This window comes from Arvicanthis niloticus, chromosome 3 (assembly GCF_011762505.2).
Source record: "Arvicanthis niloticus isolate mArvNil1 chromosome 3, mArvNil1.pat.X, whole genome shotgun sequence".
In the NCBI taxonomy this organism is placed as follows: domain Eukaryota; kingdom Metazoa; phylum Chordata; class Mammalia; order Rodentia; family Muridae; genus Arvicanthis; species Arvicanthis niloticus.
Genome location: NC_047660.1, coordinates 84,532,105 through 84,554,343, shown reverse-complemented (window position 1 = coordinate 84,554,343; position 22,239 = coordinate 84,532,105). Strand labels below are relative to the sequence as shown.

The following is a 22,239-nucleotide window of genomic DNA, read 5'->3' as shown; positions in this document are numbered from 1 at the left end:
TTAGCACTGATAGACACATGAGACCTAAAGCTTACCCAGACTAGAGGATGGTGCAAGAGGCCAAGGGGTGGGAGGCAGATGTGGGATAGTGATTTGGCCTTTGTTTCTAAAGACAGAGTTTCTATGTAACCCTGGCTGGCCTGGAACTCAATATGTAGACCAGGATGGCTTCCATTTCATGGAGACCTTCCTGCCTCACCCTCTCAAGTGGTATAACTGAAGGCACATGACACCATGTCAGCCTGATATGGGAATTGTGCTGTTGGGAATTGCACATTGTCCTGGGATGAGTGTTAGAGGACATCTCAGGCAGTAGAGACTCAGGGGTAGGAAAAATATTTTTACCTCCTGTGGGACCTTGGGAAGCTGAGAAATCTTGGAGCATCCCCACACCATCAAACACAGTACTAGTACCAGTCTGGCACAGACACAACACAGCACAGACCCCTGAGCTCCCAGGCAAGACATCTACTCTTGCCCCTGTTCCAGGAAGAGCCATCAGGCTAGACGGTCTGATCGTGAGGATGTGAATACTAGAGCTGGTGATGTTGGAAATGCATATAGATGTGTTTTCACACCCTTGAGGACCTATGGCCTTACCTGTCAGCCACTGTGTGGTGGAGGAGGCACAGCTACCTTGGGTAAGTGGTCAGTGCTCCACATTGGGTATCGGTGCTGGCTTCTGTTTTGAGTTCCTTCCAAGATGATAATCTTGAATGTGATGTGGGTCAGAAAGGATAAAGATTCATGGTGCCTTCAGAGTAGGGTGGAGTAAGTCTAAGTGATGTTTCCTGCCCACATTATTATTTAAAAGTGCCAAGCACCCAGCAGTGGTGGTACACGCCTTTAATCCCAGCACTTGGGAGGCAGAGGCAGGTAGATTTCTGAGTTCGAGGCCAGCCTGGTCTACAGAGTGAGTTCCATGACAGCCAGGACTACACAGAGAAACTCTGTCTCAAAAAACCAAAAAAAAAAAAGTACCAAGCTGCACAGCTTTGTTCATATGGTGGGGGCATGCCTGCAATCCCAGTACTTGGGAAGTGGAAACAGGAGATGAGGAGTTTGAGGTCAGCCTGGGGTATGTGAGAGTGTCTCAAAATGACAGTAACAACAAAATCAGGGGCTAGAAAGATGGCTCATTAATCAAGAGCACTGTCTTCCTTTCCTCAATACCTGAGTTTGCTTCCCAATATTCATCCAATATTCATACGGTGGTTACAACCATTTCTAACTGTAGTTCTAAGGGATCCAAAGCTATCTCCTGGACTCTATAGGTACCAGGGACACATGTGGCACACAGATTCATGCAGGCAAAATGCCCATGTACATACAGTAAACAAACAAACAAACAAGAAAGATTCTTTAATATAGTTTAAAATATATAAACAAACTAACCCATTTTCACTCTTTTGGAGAAGATATAAATACTTCATGTGTTAAAGGCCATAATAGCCCCCCAATCAGATGTGTACCAGGCTAGATACTCCCTTCTTGCATCTATAAATGCTTGCCTAAAACTAGGCTCAGGGCTCCATCTTCCTCCTGTGTCAGGGTTGACGGGGAGCCCAAGCTCAAGCTTGAATAAAGAGACCCTAATGCAATTGCATTGGATTTGGCTCCTTGGTGGTCTTTTTGGGGTTCACAAATGCTTCCTGGCACAGCAGCTCACCCTCCTCCTCTCCTCTTATGTGCCCCACTATGTGCCCCCTTTACATTGGTCTCCTTTGTTGTTATTCTAGGAAACTTTAACCTAATATATATATATATATATATATATATATATATATATATATATAATGAATTTTTATAAAACCGACAATCTACAGATAGGAGAAATATATATGCATCTATATAATTTTATGTATCTGTATAAAATAGACTACAGATAGAAGAAACACTAATATTTGTCTTTCAGAGGTTGAATTAACTCACTTAATATGGTGATCTCCATATTCCTGCCAAGGACATAATTGCATTCTTCTTTATGACTGAATTAAATTCCATTGTGTGTATGCCTCATTCTCTGTACCTATTCCTCTGCTGATGGACACACAGACTGGCTACCATCAATATGGGTGTGATTGACAGAGTCCTTTGAGTAAACTTCTAGGAATAGTATAGCTGTGTCTCAAGGTCTGTTTATATGGAGGAGCCACCTTCTGGTTTCCATAGTGACTACACTCCCATCAGCACCACAGAAGGGTTCTTTACTCCACATCCCCACCAGAATCTCTTTCCCCTTTAAAGCATTGCATTTTAATTACTTCTTAGAGGATTTCAAACAATGTATTTTAACCATAACTATCCCCCTCTACTCTCCCTCCCAGATCTATTCCTTACCTCCCTCACACCATCTTAACTTCATGTCCACCAATTTGTTTCTTAATCTGGATGTGATGGGACAAGATCTTTATCCCAGCATTTATGGGGTGGGACAGACAAATCTCTGTGAGTTACAGGTCAGCCAGGGTTACATAGTGAGACCTTGTCTTAAAAGTTATTAAAAAAAATATAACCACCTGAGTCCAAGTTATGCTTCCCATATAGTCATGAGTGTATGTCCATACCCTGGCATGTGGCTGACCTCCCAGGGCCCACAGCTTCAACCACGGCCTCAAAGTAAACTGACTCACACTTGGGAGGCAGAGGCAGGCGGATTTCTGAGTTCGAGGCTAGCCTGGTCTACAGAGTGAGTTCCAGAACAGCCAGGGCTACACAGAGAAACCCTGTCTCGAAAAACAAAAAAAAACAAAAACAAACAAACAAACAAAAAGTAAACTGACTCCCCTTTCCCCAGAAGCCATCTGTCACTAGCTTCCCACTTTCTTGCTAGAACACTGACTGGGTTGTGTGCAGGACTTGTGACAGAACCACAGCTTCTGTGAGCACAGGAGTGCAGTGACCCTGACATGTCCAGAAGACGCTAATTCACTCCAGTACTACTGGCTTCTGGCACTTGCAGTCTTTCCTCCCCATCTTGTTTGATGTCATCTCAGTCTTGTGGAGGTCGGGTTGTGTCTGGGCACTCCACTGACTCTTTGACCAGTTATGATTCTGTGTGTTAACCACAGTCCACTGTCAGAAGATTCATCGCTGATGAAGACAGAGAACTACACAAATCTGGGTACAGAGGTCCAAGTTTAGAGGGCAGTTTGATACTATGTCCATTTGACAAAATAATAGTAATAGCCTCACCCCTGGGGCCTGTGAGCTCCCAACCATGGGTTCTTGGCCTGTTTAAAGTATGAAGCATGTATGTCCTCCTGTGGAGTGGTCTTAATTTTCATCAGAATGCAGTTGGTTATCCCCATAAATATTAGTGCCACTACTGCACCCATAGGCTTATCTTACTGAGGTGGTTGTAATAATAGTCAGGGATATATATATATATATATATATATATATATATATATATATAAATAAAAGGGATTTATTAGAATGACATAGGCCTTGGTATTTTTCTATATGATATATCTATATATTATCTGTATGATATATCTGTATCTATATCTATATACATACCAAAGCCTGGAAGACATTCTAATAAATTCCCTTTATATGCACACACACACACACACACACACACACACAGTCTTGAGGTAGTTTTTAATCTGTACTTTTGTCATGGCTGATGTGGGAAGCCATGGCAAGGCCTTACTCTTGGCAAACACTCACCCTTGGCTCTCCTATCTACTATTCTTCTTTCTGCTTACCTTCCATGATTCACTTGTCAGTTCTCAGAACTTCAAACAAGGCCTCATAGCAACCCACCTTAGTAACCCTTCCTCCTCATCTCTAGATTTAGCCAACATCCTGCTAGATAGATGTTTTTAGAACCCCTGGTAACAGAAAGGCTTTGTGAGAATAACTTAGACCCCACAGCTGCAGCTAGTTTCCTCCACCTACAAAGCCCTCTTTCCTTTCCTACCCCTCCCCATATCCTGTTTTCAGAGTATATAACCTGTGTGAACAATAAAATCTTTGCCAGCTTGATCAGACTTCTTGACTTGCTGTGCCTCCTTATTTTCTCTCGCATCTCAGTCCTCTCCACAGGGTCTAAGGGTCCCACTTGATTGTCCAGCTGGCCTGGACAGGCTAAAGTGTTGAACATTTTTTAAAACATCATTTAGCCATTTGCATTTCTCCTCCTGAGAACCCGCCTCAGGTCCACAGCTGTTTAAATGGGTTGTTTGTCTTTCAGAGGTTAGCTGTTTTAGTGTCTCAGGTATTCATTTTAGACTAATCCTCGATTTCATAAAATCCCCTTGCTGGTTCTCTTTCCTAGACCACTGGAGCCCTCCCTATTCAGGAAGTCCTCAGCTGAGTTTATATCCAGAAGGGCACTTCCTACTCGTTCTTGTACCACTTTCAGAATCTAACATTGAGTTCTTTGGTCCATTTGAGATTGATTTATGTGGAGGATGAAGGAGAAGAATCAAGCTTTGTTCTTGCACCCATCCAGTCTTCCCAACACACTTCGTTAGATGCTCTCTTGTATCCACTATGTCTTTTTTTTTGTCTTTGTTGTGTATCATATGGCTGTGGACTCCCATTTAGGTCCTCGATTCTGTTCCACTGATGTCTGTTTTTGTGCCAGTGTTATAAGGCTCTGTGGCATAACTTGCAGTCAGTATGGATGATACCTCCGGGGCTGTCTTTACTGTTCAGGATTGTTTTGGCTCTCTGCGATTTTTTGGGTTTCCACATGAATTTAAATTTTTTTTTTTTTAAAGTTTTGTGAAGGACTGAGATGGAATTTTAATGGGGATTGCATTGAGTCTCACATTGTTGCTTTTGTAAAGTAGTCATTTTCACATAATGAATCCTGCTTATCCTTGTGGAGGGGAGGCCTCTGCATCTTCTGGTGTCTTCTTCACCCCCTTCAGCGTGGGAGAGCTTCACTGCACAGGTTTTTTGTTTTCTTGGTTAGGTTTATTCCAGGGCATCTCCTTTTTAAGATAATATTGAATAAGACTGTTTCTCTGATCTCTTTCTTGGCCTGCTTGTCTTTGGTGTGCAGGAAGGCCACTGATTTGGGTATGTTGATTTTATAACCTGAACTTTGATGAAAGTGTTTATCAGTTCTGAGAGTTTTCTGGTGGAGTCTTCTCTCTTATATAGAATTGAGTCATCTGCAAATAGGGATACGGTGCCTTCTTCTTCCAGCTTTCCTTCCCCTGCTTTATTTATTTCCCATAGTATTCACCCCAGGCTGACATGTAGAAACTGTTTGTTTTTGAATATTCTCTATTAACTTTCACATGGGGTGGGGGGAGGGGTGCAGTGCCTATTTACGTATAGTTTACTATGTATAAAGTCCTTTCTTTTTAATTTTTTTTTTTAATTTTGGAGACAGGTTCTATGTGGTCCTAGATGACTTGGTACTTTACATATAGGAAGGCTAACATCAAACGAGCAGAAATCCCCTTGTCTCAGCCCCCCCCCCCCCCATGCTTGGATTGAAGGTGTGTACTGTCAATGCCTGATAATTTTTTAATTAAAAGTATAGTAAGGCTGGAGGGCTATAAGCTTAGTTAGGAGCACTTGCTGCTTTTGCAGAGAACTGTGCTACAGTTCCCAGAACCCCCAGGTATAATTCCAGCTGCAGCTGCAGGGGACCTAATGCCCTCTTCTGGCTTCAGAAGATACCCCAATACATGTAGCATATATTCACACAGATAAAAACATGCAAATAAAAACAAATTTTTTTAGCTGTGCAGTGGTGGCACAAACCTTTAATCCCAGCACTAGGGACGCAGAGGCAGGTGGTCTCTGAGTTCGAAGCCAGACTGGTCTACAAAGCAAGTTCCAGGGTAGCCATAACTATACAGAGAAATCTTATTTCAAAAATGAAAAGAAAATCTTTTTACATTTTTGATTAGCAGATTGATTGCATGGCGTTTACATGTGGAGGTCAGAAGACAATTTGCCAAAGTTGATTCTCTCCTTCCACCTTGTGGGTCCTTGAGATCAAACTCAGACTTGGTGGTGAGAGCCTTTACAAGCTGAGTCATCTTGCTGGGCCTCTTGCTTTTTAATGTATTCTCTTATTTAATCCTCAAAAAACTTTGAGCTGGGTATTGTCACCTTAAAAAGGCAACAGGAACTAGGGCTGGAAAGATGGCTTGGTGATTAGGAGGACTGGCTGCTTCTCTAGAGGATCTATGTTAAATTCTTTGTACCCACAAGGTGGTCCACAATTGTCTGTAACTTCAGTTCTACAGGATTTGACACCCTCTTCTGGCTTCCTCAGGCACACACTCAGGTAAAATACCTGTGCACATAAAACACTTGTACAGAGAGAGAGAGAGAGAGAGAGAGAGAGAGAGAGAGAGAGAGAGAAAGAGAGACACAGAGAGAGAGTTATTGGTGTTGTTTGTTTATTTTGTCTTTGAGGCAGGGTCTCACTATATACCTTTGATTGACCTAGAACTCAGTATTTACATCAGGCTGGACTTTAACTTATAAAGATCTACTTACTTCTGCCTCTCTAGTGCTGGCATTTTTAAAGCCTTCTTTAGGTGCCATCATGCCTGGCTCATAAAATTAAACAAACACTCCTGAGGTCCAACAAGGTTAAATATATATTCCATATTCACATGCTTCCAAGTTGAGACTGAATCTGATTCCAACCCTAGCCCCACCCGATATTTTGAAGGGATCATTACATTCAGTAAGTATTAAGGTGACTAGCACAGGGTCATTCATGAGGAGTCGATGGTGAAGGTGCCACCTAGCGGAGACCTTGTTTGACAGGGGCCACACAACTCTTGGGTGGAGTTCTCCAAGGAGTCCAGCCCCACTGCATTCTGACAGTCTGTGAGATTTCTGCTCACACCCAGGAAAACCCTCTGCAGAGCTCTACAAGCCTCTAAGCATGCAGTGGTCCCCACCCTCTGTCTGGGTTCTCTTCACACCTAGCAAATAAGTCAAATTAAACTAAATGAACATGCCATATTTTGAAGATATGTTACAAGTGAGCCCCTCACCCCAAATTTCACAAGGTAGATTTTATTCACTCTTATCATTCATATGCAAGAACACTTATTGAAATCATAAGTGAACGTATAGTGCATGATCTAATCTATATGTAAACAAAACTAAAACCTTTTCTCAAAAACCTTCATTTTCTGAAGGTGGATATACTTTATTATTAAAAATAATTGAAAGTTAATGCCTTTAAAGCATGTAGAAGAGTTGCTGACACACTCCAACCATGATGTAGGCATTTACTGTCTTCACTGCTTCTTCAGAGCATGCTGTTTGGTAAAACTTATTACTATGTAGTTCATCAATTTAATTGACACATGATAATTGTACATATTTATTGGGTACAATGTGACCTATACAAGTATACCCTGTGGGTTGATCAGGTGTGGGTAAGTGCTAATCCATCATGCCAGGCATCATTTCTTTGTATGGCTAATATTAAAAATCCTATGCTCTGGTTATATTGAAACATTCAGTTAAGCTGGAGGTGACACAATACAGCTCTAACTCCAGCATTCGAGAGGTAGGAAACTCAGGAATTCATAGCTAGCTTTGGGTACCGAGAGAGAGGGTGAGACAGCCTGGACTATATGAAACCCAGATAGGAGGAGGAAGAAGAGGAGGGAGGAAGTGAGAAGGGAAATTTTCAGAAAATTACTATCAACTGTAGTTGCCTACTGTGTTGTAGAACATTAGCCACCGTTTTTCCTGTCCAACTCTACTCTGGCTAATAGAGCAATAAAGTTCTTAAAGACAGAAAATGATAAGTACTGGAGAGAGGGGGTGACTGGGGAGTCAGTGCTGGGGAGGGGGTGACTGGGGAGTCAGTGCTGGAGAGGGGTGACTGGGGAGTCAGTGCTGGGGAGGGGTGACTGGGGAGTCAGTGCTGGGGGGGGGTGACTGGGGAGTCAGTGCTGGAGAGGGGTGACTGGGGAGTCAGTGCTGGGAGTCAGTGCTGGGGAGGGGTGACTGGGGAGTCAGTGCTGGGGAGGGGTGACTGGGGAGTCAGTGCTGGGGAGGGGTGACTGGGGAGTCAGTGCTGGAGAGGGGTGACTGGGGAGTCAGTGCTGGGGAGGGGTGACTGGGGAGTCAGTGCTGGGAGTCAGTGCTGGGGAGGGGTGACTGGGGAGTCAGTGCTGGGGAGGGGTGACTGGGGAGTCAGTGCTGGGGAGGGGTGACTGGGGAGTCAGTGCTGGAGAGGGGTGACTGGGGAGTCAGTGCTGGGGAGGGGTGACTGGGGAGTCAGTGCTGGGGAGGGGGTGACTGGGGAGTCAGTGCTGGGGAGGGGGTGACTGGGGAGTCAGTGCTGGGGAGGGGTGACTGGGGAGTCAGTGCTGGGGAGGGGTGACTGGGGAGTCAGTGCTGGGGAGGGGTGACTGGGGAGTCAGTGCTGGGGAGGGGTGACTGGGGAGTCAGTGCTGGGGAGGGGTGACTGGGGAGTCAGTGCTGGGGAGGGGTGACTGGGGAGTCATTGCTAATGGAAAGCTCTGAGGTTGGATGGGGTTGAAGGCCGAAGAACAACTAGATGTACTCCGAGAACACTTACAAATGACAGATGATACATTTAAACTTAGGAACATTTTGCTTACATTTTTAAAAAATATTAAGTAAATGCTACAGTCCATATTTCAAACCATGTCACCTGACTCCAAAGTATATGTTTATGACACCTGTTGTCTTGACACTATTTCTGGAGAGAAGTGAAGAAATGGCTACTCACCTCAGACTGGAAGCCAACAGCAGCCCAGAGTACTGATACTGATAAGGTGCAGCTTTGGGAATGAGGGAGTTCATCAGGGTTCCTTACAGGGTCTGCACAAGTGGCTACTCCAGGGGTAAGATGACTCAAAGACAGCTGCATCACTGGAGAGCCCACCCCCAGCATGGGCGACAACTCACAAAAGCTGGAGCCTTGGGTTTTCTACATGGCAGCTGGATAGGTTAGACACTTTTTTCCAGGCAGCTTGGCTGATCTGAGTTTCTGAAGAGGTCCTTCTTGCTTATGATCTTGAGACTTGGACCTTGTACAATTAATAAGGGTTCCCTTTAGGAAAAGCTTCCAGAGTCTTAAAAAGTGTTCCTCCAGGACAGACTGTTTGAGCTCAGAGGAAACGGCTATGTAACACACGAGGCTCCATCCAACATGCCGGTCCTCTTTATAGTCTTTCTATTGTTCCCATGTTGGTTTTTGTTGTTGTTGTTGATTTGTAACCAAATGTTTGGGTGTATGTACCCCATTCTCCTGGCAACTGTGTCCCTACATTTCCAAGCAAATGAAAGAACTGTACCAGAGCTTCATGAATCCTATAAAACAGTGACTCCTACAGGGCTCAAGGCAACAGCAACAGAAAACTGGAGCCCCGGGAAGTGAGGAGGATGGTCGTAGCCTATGAATGGAAGGGGAGGTGTGCAGAAAGAGAACCAGAGGGGAATTGTTCTAGAGCAGCCAAAACCCCAGGAACAAGCCATTCTTGATCACCTTGTGCAGAAATAGCAAAAGCCACACTGTGCCCATCACTCTCCTGTCCTCAGTGGCCTTAGTTCAGATGCAGACTCTGGAATGTGACTTTTATTGTAATGAAAGTAACCAAAATACTTCATATTGCCAGAGTGTTGCTATGAAACTGGCTTGGGTTGCACAGTATGTTTAAACACATAAGGGAAAAGATAATAGCAAGCTTATCACCTACTCTGTTAGTCTGGGTCCAGGAAAGGAACCATGAAAAGAACAATTAGAATATTAGGATGTTAATATCCAGAGTGGCCTGAGTGTGGGTTGTCCTGCAATGGCTGCCAGCCGACAGAAAGACAAAGAACCCAGTAGTTGTTCAGCCCACAAGACCGGATGATCCAAAAACCTAATCTGGTGCTGGAACCCTGGAGAAGTCCCTAGAGAGCATGTGGGTTTTGGTCTGCATTGGAATCCCTAGGAAGTGGAATCTAATAGCAGCAAAGGAATGCCTCAGAATAGATAAACTAAACTCACCATCGAGAGTGAGGGCAAAGAGGCAGTAAGCTTTCTGGGGAACGATGGGGGAAATGTGTTCACGTTGATACTGGACTCCTCTGCCCTTGGTACTCACTTTATCCTTCCCTCCACCTACCAGGCACGTCCTCTTCATTGAGTCCCTGAATCCCTCGTGTATGTGTTTGCATAAGGTTAGAATAGGTTAGAGACATCCAAGAAGAGGCGCTCTGGACCTCACTCAGTCTGACAGGGAACTCTGAAGCCAGACTTCTGTGGTGGTAGGGACTACTAGCTCTAGGGTCAGTTACATGTGTCACATAGACCATCTAGAGAAGACTGCCTTGAAACTGTGACAGTGTTAATTCTGTTTTAGTTTCTGAGATAGAGTTATGGTCCTCCCACCCCTGGCCATAGCACTGTGTTGAGAGCCTGGGCAGGGCAGTGCTGGGCATCTTCCACATCTGCCACAAGGTATGGCTCAGATTTAGGGTAGGTCTTCCCACCTCAAATGATCTAGTCAAGAAAATATCTCACAAGTGTGCCCAGCTGCTCGAGTTCGAGTTGATCACAGACGTGGTGAAGCTAACAGCCAAGATGAGCTGTCATGCCTGGCCAGTGAATGCTTAGCAGGTGCTTCCCTGTGTTATCAACAGTTCTGTACACACAGCCCACCCTGAACCCAGGAGAACAGGGGTCTACACCTGTTGGTTCACTGTACACCCCACCTTTCAGGATGTCTCTGACATGTTCTAACTTTATGCAAACACAGAGGGATATGTGAACATGGCCGAGAGGACATTCCTAAGTAAGTTAACAGAAGATAAATGTGAGTAGCTAGGGCGAAGAAAGAATCTAATTTCATCATAAGCACGTTTCCCCCCACATTGTCCCCTGACAGCATGACACAGGCAGAAGAACATGACACGGCAAAAGTGGTGACTGACTGTGATAGTGACCCCCTGGGAAAGCATGCATGCACAACAACCTACCAAAATATAGACTCGTTAGTGCTTGCTTGTTTCTTATTATATGCATTGAATCAACATACATGTAATTAGCAAATTTTAAGTATAAACAATTCAAATCCTTGCTCATGTTTTTACATTAATAGGCAGGACATCCAAGGACATCTCATAATTCATGAATAAGAATAGAGAATACAGCCTGGCTTACAAAGACTTCAGGATGGGAGTGCTGGGCCCACTAGAAGCACATTCATATCTACTTAGTCAAAGCAGGGCTTTTCTGGGTCTTTCTGTTCCAGAGTGTAGGTGCAGTTGTCTTGGTTGACTGTTACCTGGCAATCCTTTTGCTCAAAGTACACAGGCAAATGAATTCTGACAGTCAAAGAAGGTAAGCCATGTTAGAAAGGAAAGGACACTTCCCTAGTCAACCCCACTGTTTAAACTTGCTTTGTGCATGAGGATCCTTCATTCCAGTTGCCTAGGGGTTCCCCTACCCAGTGCTATGGAGTCACAAAGACCATTCCTCACAAGGGTCCTACATTGTACCCTGCATGCAATGAAGGACACTGGGAAGTTCTGACAGGACAGGGGCAGGGCTGGGTTACTCTAGGACCAGAAAGCTTGTACTAACCTTGCCCTTCCCACCCTCCCTGTACAGGGAGTGGTCATCCATAATGGTGCTAGACTGTGGGAAGAGAAGGGTTATCCCAGCCCTGTGTGGTGTCTGGTTAGAAGAGAAGCTCACCAACCAACAGAGCAGAGAGCCATCCCAGACTAGGGTCATAGATCCCAGGGTCATAGAAGCTACTAGAAACAAAGCATCATGGGAAAAGCCACCTGCATATGTAGGGGCACCCATGATTTTAGGAGTCACTGCCCTCAAAGCCCATCTATAGGCTTGGGATTTAAATTATTCTGCCCAGAGCCCAGCATAATGGTACATACCTATAATTGTAGCACTCACGAGGTAGAGGCAAAAGGCTCAGAAATGTAAGGCCAGCTTCAGCTACATGGTGCATTTGAAGCCAGCTCATGCTGCAGGACACCTTGTGTCCCAGTGGATGTCCCAATATCAGCATATGGTCAGCACTAATTTAGACTCAATGGGTATTAATAACAACACTAATTTAAAAAGAGGACACAAAGTAGAAAGGAGATGGACTGGGTGGTCCAGAGGTATTTAGAGGGAGTTGATGTGTGTGTATTTTAAGGGTCCAAAAATCACTGAAGACCCTAGACTCAGTATGCAAAAACAAAGAACATTTATTCTGCAGAAACATCCAGCATTTGGGGGCCAACCATTCTCCAAAATGGTAACCCCAGAAAAAGGCATGCAGGCCTTCTTATAGGGAACTCTCTAGGAGGATTAAATAATCTAAAATTTCATCAGTGAGTGTTAGGGCATCACAGGTGGTTAGTGGTCTGCATTCCTGTGTCATGAACTTTCAACCATGTGATGAAGTAGGGCTGCCCAACTCAGATGTCCCATTCTAAGATATTTCCCCATTTTTGTGGTCAGAAACCCCATGAACTATCCAGATAGCTTTTAGAATTTTTACCAGCAGTGAGAGCTGTCTAAGCCAGTTTTTAAAATAGCAAAAGAGGTTGTCTAAAGCAGAGCAGAACACACACACACACACACACACACACACACACGGGGGGGGGGGAGGGAGAGAGGGGGGAAGGGAGAGAGAGAGAGTGAGTGCAAGTGCAATCTGGAAAGCCATCTCAGCAGAACCTAGGCAGCTAAGCTATCTTGGGCCCACAGTTTGACTTGAGTCATGTGATTTTACCACTCCCAAACACCCTTTTCTCAGAACCCTTCTCCAAGCTGAGGCTCATCCCTGGCAAACATGTTTCTGTTTTTGGATCATTGAGAAAAGTAATAAAAAGGTTCATGGAGATATCTCCTTCCCCACTTCTGTCCTTTTAAAACAGGCTCCTGGAGCCAGTCACCTGCAGATGTCATGTTGGCAAATGTTGCCTGCCTTGGAGAGAGCCCCATTGGAGAGTAAACTATCTGGAAAAGGTCAAGCATTTAATCTAGTCCCTGTTAATCCTGGCACTTGTTCTAACATTTCAAGATCTGAGAAAGTCTCTTCTATCATATTGACCTAGGTGTAAGACTCTGATGAGCCTTACCCCGAGTGAACAATGCGGAGGTGGGGATTGATGCAAAAGCAAGAGGAATTTTATTGTTCCAGTATGCTGGGGTCATCCTGCATCCAAAAGGAGAGGCGACCCCAGGCATCTCATTTGGTGGACCTTTATACAGTTTCCAGGGGGTAGAATAGAGAAACAATAACTAGGCACAATGATTGGCAGAACAGTGTGATTTTTAAACTGATTGGTCCTTAGGGAATGAGGTGGCAAGAACTTCCGTGGTCTGTGGGTGGCCAAAGGTCCATCCTGTGGAATGTGTCCCAACCTGCAGGTTGGTGTCCCCCCCCCACCCCGTGGTCTGAGGAATGTTATTCAGCCTATCCCTTCCAGGGGGGCAAGTGTCCCATGACCTTTCAAAAGTTCCTGAGCTGACCTCTTCATTCCCCTTTTTTCTTAGTGCACGCTTCAATCTTGAAGCTATTGGATAGTTATGCAGCTCACATCCCTGGTCCTCTGTACCTAGCTCTTGATACCTTTGTCTCAGGACCATCAACTGTGCTGCACCTATTTGATCTTTAATAAAAACAACTAAGTGATCCAAAACACAAGGGCCAAAAGTCAGAGGCAGGAACAAAATTATCAGGGGTTCTAACAATTTAGAGAAATCAAGGTAGTAAGCCAAGGGGAGTTAGTGGTTAAACTAAGACTCAAGCCATCTTTGGGCTTGCTCCCTCCCTCTCTCTCTCTTGGCTAGTCTCTCCTGTATCTTTGCCATTGAATCTTTAACTATCCTTCTCCCACCCCCTGAATGGTCTCCAGTATGTGCTTCTCAATTTTCCACACCCTTAGGTAGCACAGAAAAAGTAGTTGCACCCCCCCACCCCCAACACACACTGATGGGCCTGCTGCCAGCTTCTCCCATCTTGGGGGCACACATATATGGGGATTTCTCGAAGGACACTTATCAACTTCAGGTGTGTGCACCCTAAGCCCCACCCTCTAAGGCTGCATCTAGGACATGGTAATCCCCATCCCTGTGTCTCTAGGGTGGGGATATCCCAGGAGTCAAGGCCTGCCCTAACTTACAGAGCTCAAAGACAAGGTCTGTTGCGGCCCGAGCTGCCCCACACTTGGGCGTCAAAAATGTTGAGAATTGCTCTAGCCCACGCTTGGGGGCTAAAATGTCTCGGACCGCTCTGTGTTTGAATCCTGTCAGTGTTTGAATCTGCACTGCCAAAAGCCTTGAGGACTAACTTGTTAGCTGCACTGCCCCAAGCAGCTCCGGTCTGTGGGTTGGGGTTCATCGAGAGAGAGTGAGGACGGACTCGAGGAATGGAGACCAGACAGAGTGTGATTCAATCCCGTTTATTCTTCAGTCTCTCTTCTTCTCTCCAAGTCCCAAGTCTTGAGTTCCTAGTCCCTAGTGCCTCCAAGTTCCAAGTTTCTTCTTCCAAGTGCCAAGTGCCTAATAACTAACTCCAAGTTGTTCTAACCTAATTCCTAGTTCCAAGTTGTACTTTCTGAAGTGTCTGATTCTGTTACTCCAAATTGTTCTGAACTCTCCTGTCTGCCTCTCGCCTTTTATATGTCTCACTTCTAAGCCATGCCTCTAAGTCATGCCTTTAATCATGCCCTTAGGTCTTATCTCTAAATCTGATCTCTAAGTCATGCCCTTAAGTCACACACCTTTAACTCTCACACACCCAAGGGAAAATCCTGGGTATCTAAAACAAGATGTTATCAGAGTGTGCTCAGCTGTTGTAGGCTATTGTAATCAGGTCTCTTATCAGGGTATATGGCTCAAGATGGCTGCAAGGATGATAGCCGCCTTCTGTAGGCTCCCCAAAAAGGTCTGGCCACCAGACACAAGGTGGGCATTCCACTGTAGTGGACCAAGCCACATCTCCAGTGACTGAGAGTACTTGCCAAGTCACTTTGGTAGGGTTGTGGGGGGTGCTGAGGGTCAGCGTGGGAAGGAAGATACACCATAGCCATTTAAAGGTTTCTCTGGCTTTGCAGAAGGGCAGGTGATCTTGAGCTTGAGGGGGTTGCTCAGGTGTCTGGCTGCTCTCCAGTCAGCATCAGGTGCAGGTGCTGATCTGACATGAGTTACGTGAACCCAGGTAGTTACTCCATCCACTTTAATGGAGGTGGGGTGGGGGTGGAAAGCGACGGAAGCTCACCCCAGCTGCTCTGATGAAACCCTAACCCTAAAAGAAGAACACTCTGTCTGTCTCTGTTTAAATTTGGAGAGAAAAAAGCCTAAAGTTCATAATTGATTGAAACAAAAAGTCTTCGGTCCATGGCATCAGCCAGAGAACACAGGAAGTAAAAAGACCCTAGGCAAGCCCAGTGCTGGAGACCCAGGAGGCCCAGTGGAGAGTCTGTTCTTGAGCTGGCAGATTGCCCTTATCCCTGTTGCTGCACACAGCCTAATAGCCTGTGGGCTTAGATGTAGTTCAGTCACAGGACCAAAGAGAAGGCATCACTATGCAGCCTCTGCCTTGCTTTGAGTTTTTCAGGTTTAAGCAGACTGAACTAAAGTTATATGTCATCAATGGCTGCATTCACTCTGAACTGTGCTTTTAGCATTATGAAGACATCATCAAGTACACATCACAAACTGAGGTGTTACTAGGTGAGATAGTTTTATGAGATCCCTGGTGTATGACCTGTCACCAGCCAAACCACTGACACTCAGTGCAAACCTTATTGTATCTCATATCCAGTAGGAGGGATGGGGATCTGAGGGAAATGCTGTTCACTCCAAGGAGTCATCCGCCTTTGGAGGAAAGAGACTCGTGAGAAGCTCCCAAGCTGCCACAATGAGGTGTGGCTTACTGATCAGCCCCCCAAGTGTCTTGCTGAGGGATAAACTTCAGGACTGAGCTCTCAAGAGGCATGGGAGGTGCTGAAGAGATGGCTCCGATTAAGAACACCAGCTATTCTTCCAGAGGACCTGGACTCAATTCCCAGCACTCATATGGTGGTTCACAACCATGTAACCCAGACCAAGTGCCCTATATAGTTATATGGATGAATCTAGTGAAGGATCCCACATCCCCCTGTGGATAAAAGCCTTTCTTCCCCAAGATTCTCCTTGTAGGTTCTGGCTGTCAAGAAAAAGGAAATACAGGAGGAGGCATCCGGACCTGAGAAGTTGATCCTCCAAGATCCTTCAACAATGGACCTGTTACTCCAAGACCCTCCTCCTTCGTATCCCCCCTACCCTTCCCCCATGACCCCGCTAGTGCCAGCACCAGGATCCTGTCAGCTCAAAAACAGAATTTCCACTGGGTCTCCAGCACTGGGCTTGCCTAGGATCTTTTTACTTCCTGTGTTCTCTGGGCTGATGCCATGGACCCAAGACATTTTGCTTCAATCATTGTATGAACTTTAGGCTGTTTTTCCCCTTCCAAATCTAAACAGAGACAGAGTGTTCTTTTAGGGTTAGGGTTTCATCAGAGCAGCTGGGATGAGCTTCCATCACTTTCCACCCCTACCCCTATCCCCCACCCCACCCCTCCAGGGACCCAGACTTGGTGGTGGTGCGTGCCTTTAATCCAGCATGCTCCAGCATTTGAGAGGCAGAGGCAGGCAGATCTCAGAGTTTGGGACCATCCTGGTCTACAGATATAGCTCTAGGACAGCTAGGGCTACACAGAGAATCCTATCTCAAAAAACCAAAAACAACAACAAAACAACAACAACAACAAAACCAAACAACAACAACAAAACACAACAAAGCACACAAGCAGGTCTTAGAAATGGCTCTCTTCCCCTACCATAGTTCCACAGCCAGCCAGCCCAGCCACTGAAGCAGATTCAAATGAAAGAGCAGTCACCAACACCTTCGCCCCAAACAAGAAGCCACCTTCTTGGCGGTAAGGCAGGGACAGGACACAGAAAGGTTTCATTACAGAAGAACTAGCAATGCTGATTACTCAGGGGAGTCAACACCAAGAAGGAAAAGAAAATGGCCATCCAACCCAAAGCTCTTTTCCTAATGATTTTTCATTTCCTGGTGGTGCTACAGGCCATCCATAGTGAAAGAAAACCGAAACATTAAACATGAAGCCTTTTACAAATAAAGAATGTATTTAAAATTATAAATTCACTAAACATAAATTTTATGAACTTCTGTCCAACAATTTAAAGAAGTATACAGTTCACACAAAACCCACATTTTCCTTTAGTTAATGTAAGTAGACCAGTTTGTCCCCTAAAGGCAAAAGAAATACCTGTATCAACCAGTTCATGGTGTAAAGGCCGACCAGAGAGACTCCATTATTTTCTAGGCCTCCCTCCATCTAATGACTGCTTGCCATAGACTCAAAATTTCAGAAAGATGGGGTCTCAGAAAACAACCCCGGCTTGGGGATCCCCAGAAATGTACAGCTGTGACCGTCTCCTTGTTATGGAGACCACTTTTTCAGCTTCTGTAACTCACTTATGCAGATACTCAGATGGTTCTGAGTTGCTTTAACCACTTTAACTTGGCAGAACACGCCAGTTTTTGCTTGCTTGTGTAGATATTGTGGGCCTTCCAAAGTTTTCCCTTTAGAAAACCTTTCCCTATATCCTCCTTTATGGCAATCTTAAATTTGGCTTTCAGACTATCATCCTGCCAGCAGCTCAACAATCTTCTAATTAAAATTGGATTGAGTATGGTCTTTCCCTAGGGGTCAGAACTTCTATAACGATGAATATCATAAGATAATTACATAGGTATTAGTGAAAGAAAAATCAATACAGTTAAAAATAGTGTGACCAGTGAAGACTGCAGGAAGTTTCTCATGTAACTCTGTTGCTGGTTCTTCTTTCAGTCCTGGCTGGATACCTGAGAGCCCCACTGTCCCGAGCGGCTCTCAGGTCTCCTGGGCCGGTTCCCTACCACCACTTCTCAAAGCAGATGTGTTCCTTGGGAACATGGCTGCTCTCCAGGTGCTTAGAGAAAAAGTCTGTCATTGGAGGTGGGCCACAGACATAGAACAGAGTCTCTGCTGAAACGTGATCTCTTAACTCCTTCTCCGTTATTCTTCCATCTAAAAACAACCAGGAAAACAAGGAAAACACCACATCAGGCTTGGCCTGAGGCAATCTGAGCAGGAGGCTCATCACCACTGCTCTTTAGAGAGGGCCTATAAGCTTACTTGCCTCTGTAGAGATGAAAACTGCCTTCAGCAAAGTGAATGGCTGTTTTATACCCTTTCAGGATGGTAAGATGCTTGGCAGGTAAAGGTGCTTGCTACCAAGTCTGATGACCTGGCATCATCCCTGAGTGTGATCCCTGAGACTCACAGATGGAAAGAGAACCAACTCCAAATGTTGTCCTCTGGTCTTCATACAGACCTGCACACACACACACCACACACACACACACACACACACACACACACACAACACACACACACACACACACAAACACACATGAATTTAGAATAACTTTAGCTGGGTGTGGTGATCCAAACCTTTAATCTTAGCATTTAAAGAATAGAGGTAGGTGGACCTTATGGGTTCCAGGCTAGCCAAGGCTACACAGTAAGACCTTGTCTCCCCCCTCCCCCAAACTCTAAAACAAACAAACAAAAGAAACTAAAGAAAATAACTTTGAAGACTCCTTACAACTAAGGAAACTGAGTAATTTGAATAACTATTAATAGTATATGGAACTGACTCAACCAAAGCAACACTATCATTTTTTTGACTATTATAATGATGATGCCAAAGACTTCTAAAACTTGTAAAAAATATACATTTAATATGAACAGTAGGAAGTCTATCTATAATAAACCCAAGTATAAACCATCTCAATTTCCCAGGGAATGAGATTTCCAGCAGGTGACTCCTAACAGCTGGCCTGTCTATCCAGTAACTACGCAGCTAGTCGCAATCTCTTGAGAGACTCACCTGTGACATAAGGCTTAAGTTCCGCACTGACTTGTGCCGTCTGTTTTGTAACATGAAAACTGCAAGTAATCTTTTCAGGAAATTCATGTACTAAATCGAGGATATCCTTCTGGAATGTTAAACAAATTGAGTCAAGCTACAATTTAAAAAAAAAAAAAAAAAAAGCAAACCCAACAGCAGGGTATGGTGGCACACGCCTTTAATCTCAGCACTTGGCAGGCAGGATAGGTGGACCTCTAAGAGTTCAAGCCCAATCTGGTCTATACAACATTTTCGAGGCTAGTCAAGGCCAATGTCTCAAAACCATCACTGCCTGGTGCTACCACTACAACCACAATCACCACCTCCTCCTCCTCCTCTTTCTCATCTTCCACTTCCTCCTCCTATTTTTTGGAGAGTCTCAGGTAGTCAAGTTAGCCGTGAATTTGCTGGTTGGCCACAAACACCTTACTTTCGGCCTTAACATGCCAATTGCTAGGAAGGACTACAGGTATGACACCATGCCTGGCCCTAGTGACTTTTCTGTTCCATTAACTTCTAGATTTTATCCCATTGTGGTGAACTGAATGAGAATGAGCCCCACCGGCTCATGCGTGAATACTTGGTCCCAGTTGGTGGAAGTGTTAGGGAAGGATTGGGAGGTGTGGCCATGTTAGAGGTGTATCATCGGGGTGGGCGTTGAGATTTCAAAAGACTCATCCCATTCCCAGTTAGCCCGCTCTGCTTCCTGCCTGTGTCTCAAGATGTGAGCTTTCAGCTACTGCTTCAGCACCATGCCTGCCTGTCTGCCATCATGAGGGTCATGAACTATAACCCTCGGAAACCAGAACTTCCAGGTTAAACTTTCTTTTATAGGTTGCCTTGGTCACAGTGTTATATTATAGCCATAGAAAAGTAATGAAGACACCCCCAGATCTCATCTTATTGTTGTCACTTAGCTGGAAACATTTTTATCTGTCCTGGGTGAAATGTATCTGCTAATTATCTGTTAATTATTAATTATCTATTAATTATTAATAATTAATGTATCTATTAATGTATCTGTTAATTGGGGTGAATTGATTAAGACTTGCTAAGCTTTCTTTGTGAACCTTTGCAGAGAAATCTGAACTTACAGAAAAAAACATGTTCCCATTTATTTACATGTTTACTTATTTGTATTGGCATATATTCACCATTCAGTGATGGGCTTCATAGAAGACATCTTTATTGGATGACTGGATAATCCAGTCTGGCGTTACATCAGGCACTTCAGCCATACTCACCCCACCCTTCTCCCTTCACCCTTCCATTCTGTCCTCAGCCTCACTTCCTCCTCCTCCTATCCACCACCTGTAGGACTTTTCATTGTTTAATTAGCATACAATGTAACAGGTTTGGTTACAGCATTCTTAGGCACACTTTATTTTGGTTGCTCACCCCACCACACAGCACTGCACCACACCCACTCCTACCTCCTGCCCCAAGCTCTCACCTGCATCCTTCAGCTCAGCAGTCCCCTTTGCACCCATCATGTCATATTGCCCGTTGTTTATGGACTACACAAGTTTACACACATGCTTGGATCGCACTGTAGACATCTCCCATCTTACCTTAAACAGGAGTTCGCTGGTGTTCTTTGCACTGTAGAACAGTTTTATTGTTCCTATATCATAGCCACTTCCTTTGTCTGCGTGGTCTCGGTGGAGATCTGCCGAGTGGCGCAGGATAGAAAGCAGGGGGTTAATCCCGACCCCTCCAGCAATCAGGACGAGGTTTCGAGGGGCATCTGTGGGCTGAGGGTCAAAGAAGAACTCTCCACCTACTCTGAGAGCCACTTCAGAGTCAAGTGTGCACTGAAGCAAGAAAGAAAAGATCCTTTGGTCCTGTGCAGGGCAAGTCTTAGACCAAACGTCTATGTAAGTGAAACCACTGGGCTGACTTTCTGCTGCCTATCAGTATTTGGTTTGATCTACACAGCTTGTTTGCAATTCTCCCAGAGCTTTGGGACTTGATTCTACGTATCCAGCACACTTGTGCTGCTTGCTGTTCTAACTTTGTGGTCCATATGACCTAGATATTCTGGTATTAAGCAAGGGAACTTGCTTCAGAGAGTTGCCATTAGCATCACAGATGAGGCGCTGAGATGACAAAGCAGCAATGGACTCAGGCAGGGCAACCTCTGGGGTATGCACTCCTTCATTGGTCAAGTTCCTATGTTCTGAGCTGAGAAAGACCAGATGAGACTGGTGTGCCCTCAAGCTGTAAGGCCCTGGGGTCCCTCCTGAGCTGGCAGACCCAGTCACACCAGTGTGCAGACTTGCCCCAGCACTGTGGCACTAGCTGGTCACATCTCCCTCTAGCGGCCAGGAGGACAGCAGGCCGAGTCTCACACCGCCCTGCCCGGGTAATGTACCAGTAGTTGGTGAGGTCACTTACACTACAATTGACTCCAGATGCCTCTGATAGAGTGTTCGAGAAACCTATGGCAACATTTTTTTTTTTTTTTCATTGTCACAGTGATTTGGGGAACTTAAGTGGCACCCAGAGGATAGGGCTAGATGTCCCATATAACTTGGCTCCTATTAAACTGATGGCTAAATCTGCAGGAATTTTGTGAGTTATTCTTTATTGGTAGTTTGGAATCAGCCACTGTGGGAATTTTCAGAACACAAAAATGTGCACATAATACAAACGAGGGCTTTTTAAGACTCAGAGCTCTGGCTCACCTGCAAGGCATCATTGCAATGCACAGGACTGTCAGGAGGATTTCTGAGTGACCCACAGATTGTTCACATGGGCAAAAGCCAATTTGTAATGACCCGAGGCCACAGACTAAATTTGCTAAGTCAAATGTTTTTGTTGCTGTGAACAACTATCTGAGGAAACAACTGAAAAAGTACAAATATTTGCTTTGGGCTCCCAGCTTCAGAGGTCTTTGTGCATGGTCAACTAGCTGGAGCCATTGCTTCTAGGCTGTGGGGAGGCAGAGGGGCTATAAGGACATAGAAGCCAATCTGCTCAGCACATTGCAGCCTGGAAGTACAGGAAGAGAATGCCCAGGTGGGGGTCTTCTCCCCTTTGTAGTGTATCTTTCCCCAACTCAGTCCACAGGATGGTGCTGCCTGCCCACATTCAGGGGGTGTATTCCACCCTAACGCTCTTTGGAAATGGCCTCAGAACACATGCAGAGGGAGCCTTACTAACGAATGCTATACTCCCTTCTCCACGAAGCTCACAGTCAAGATTCACACGGACAATGACTCGTTTATTAATAAGCTCAAACAGCTTTGCAGAAATCTAAGTTCACCTGGACCTCCCAGA

General features: G+C 45.1%; 1 protein-coding gene across 3 annotated transcripts in view; it reads right to left on the bottom strand.

Annotated features, from left to right (window-relative positions):
- Positions 1 to 22,239, bottom strand: part of Oxnad1 (oxidoreductase NAD binding domain containing 1) — a 40,168-nt gene that overhangs the window by 4,778 nt on the left and 13,151 nt on the right. For 2 of the 3 annotated variants that reach the window (XM_034498148.2, XM_034498149.2), the window contains exons 6-8: positions 20,529 to 20,771; positions 18,937 to 19,045; positions 17,103 to 18,071 (exon numbers count right to left, since the gene is read on the bottom strand). In XM_034498148.2, coding sequence (XP_034354039.1) covers positions 17,917 to 18,071; positions 18,937 to 19,045; positions 20,529 to 20,771 — 507 coding nt within the window. In that variant the 3' untranslated portion in view covers positions 17,103 to 17,916. Of the gene's footprint in view, positions 1 to 17,102; positions 18,072 to 18,936; positions 19,046 to 20,528; positions 20,772 to 22,239 lie in introns of those variants that run through there. The other variant, XM_034498150.2, reaches the window with a different exon arrangement.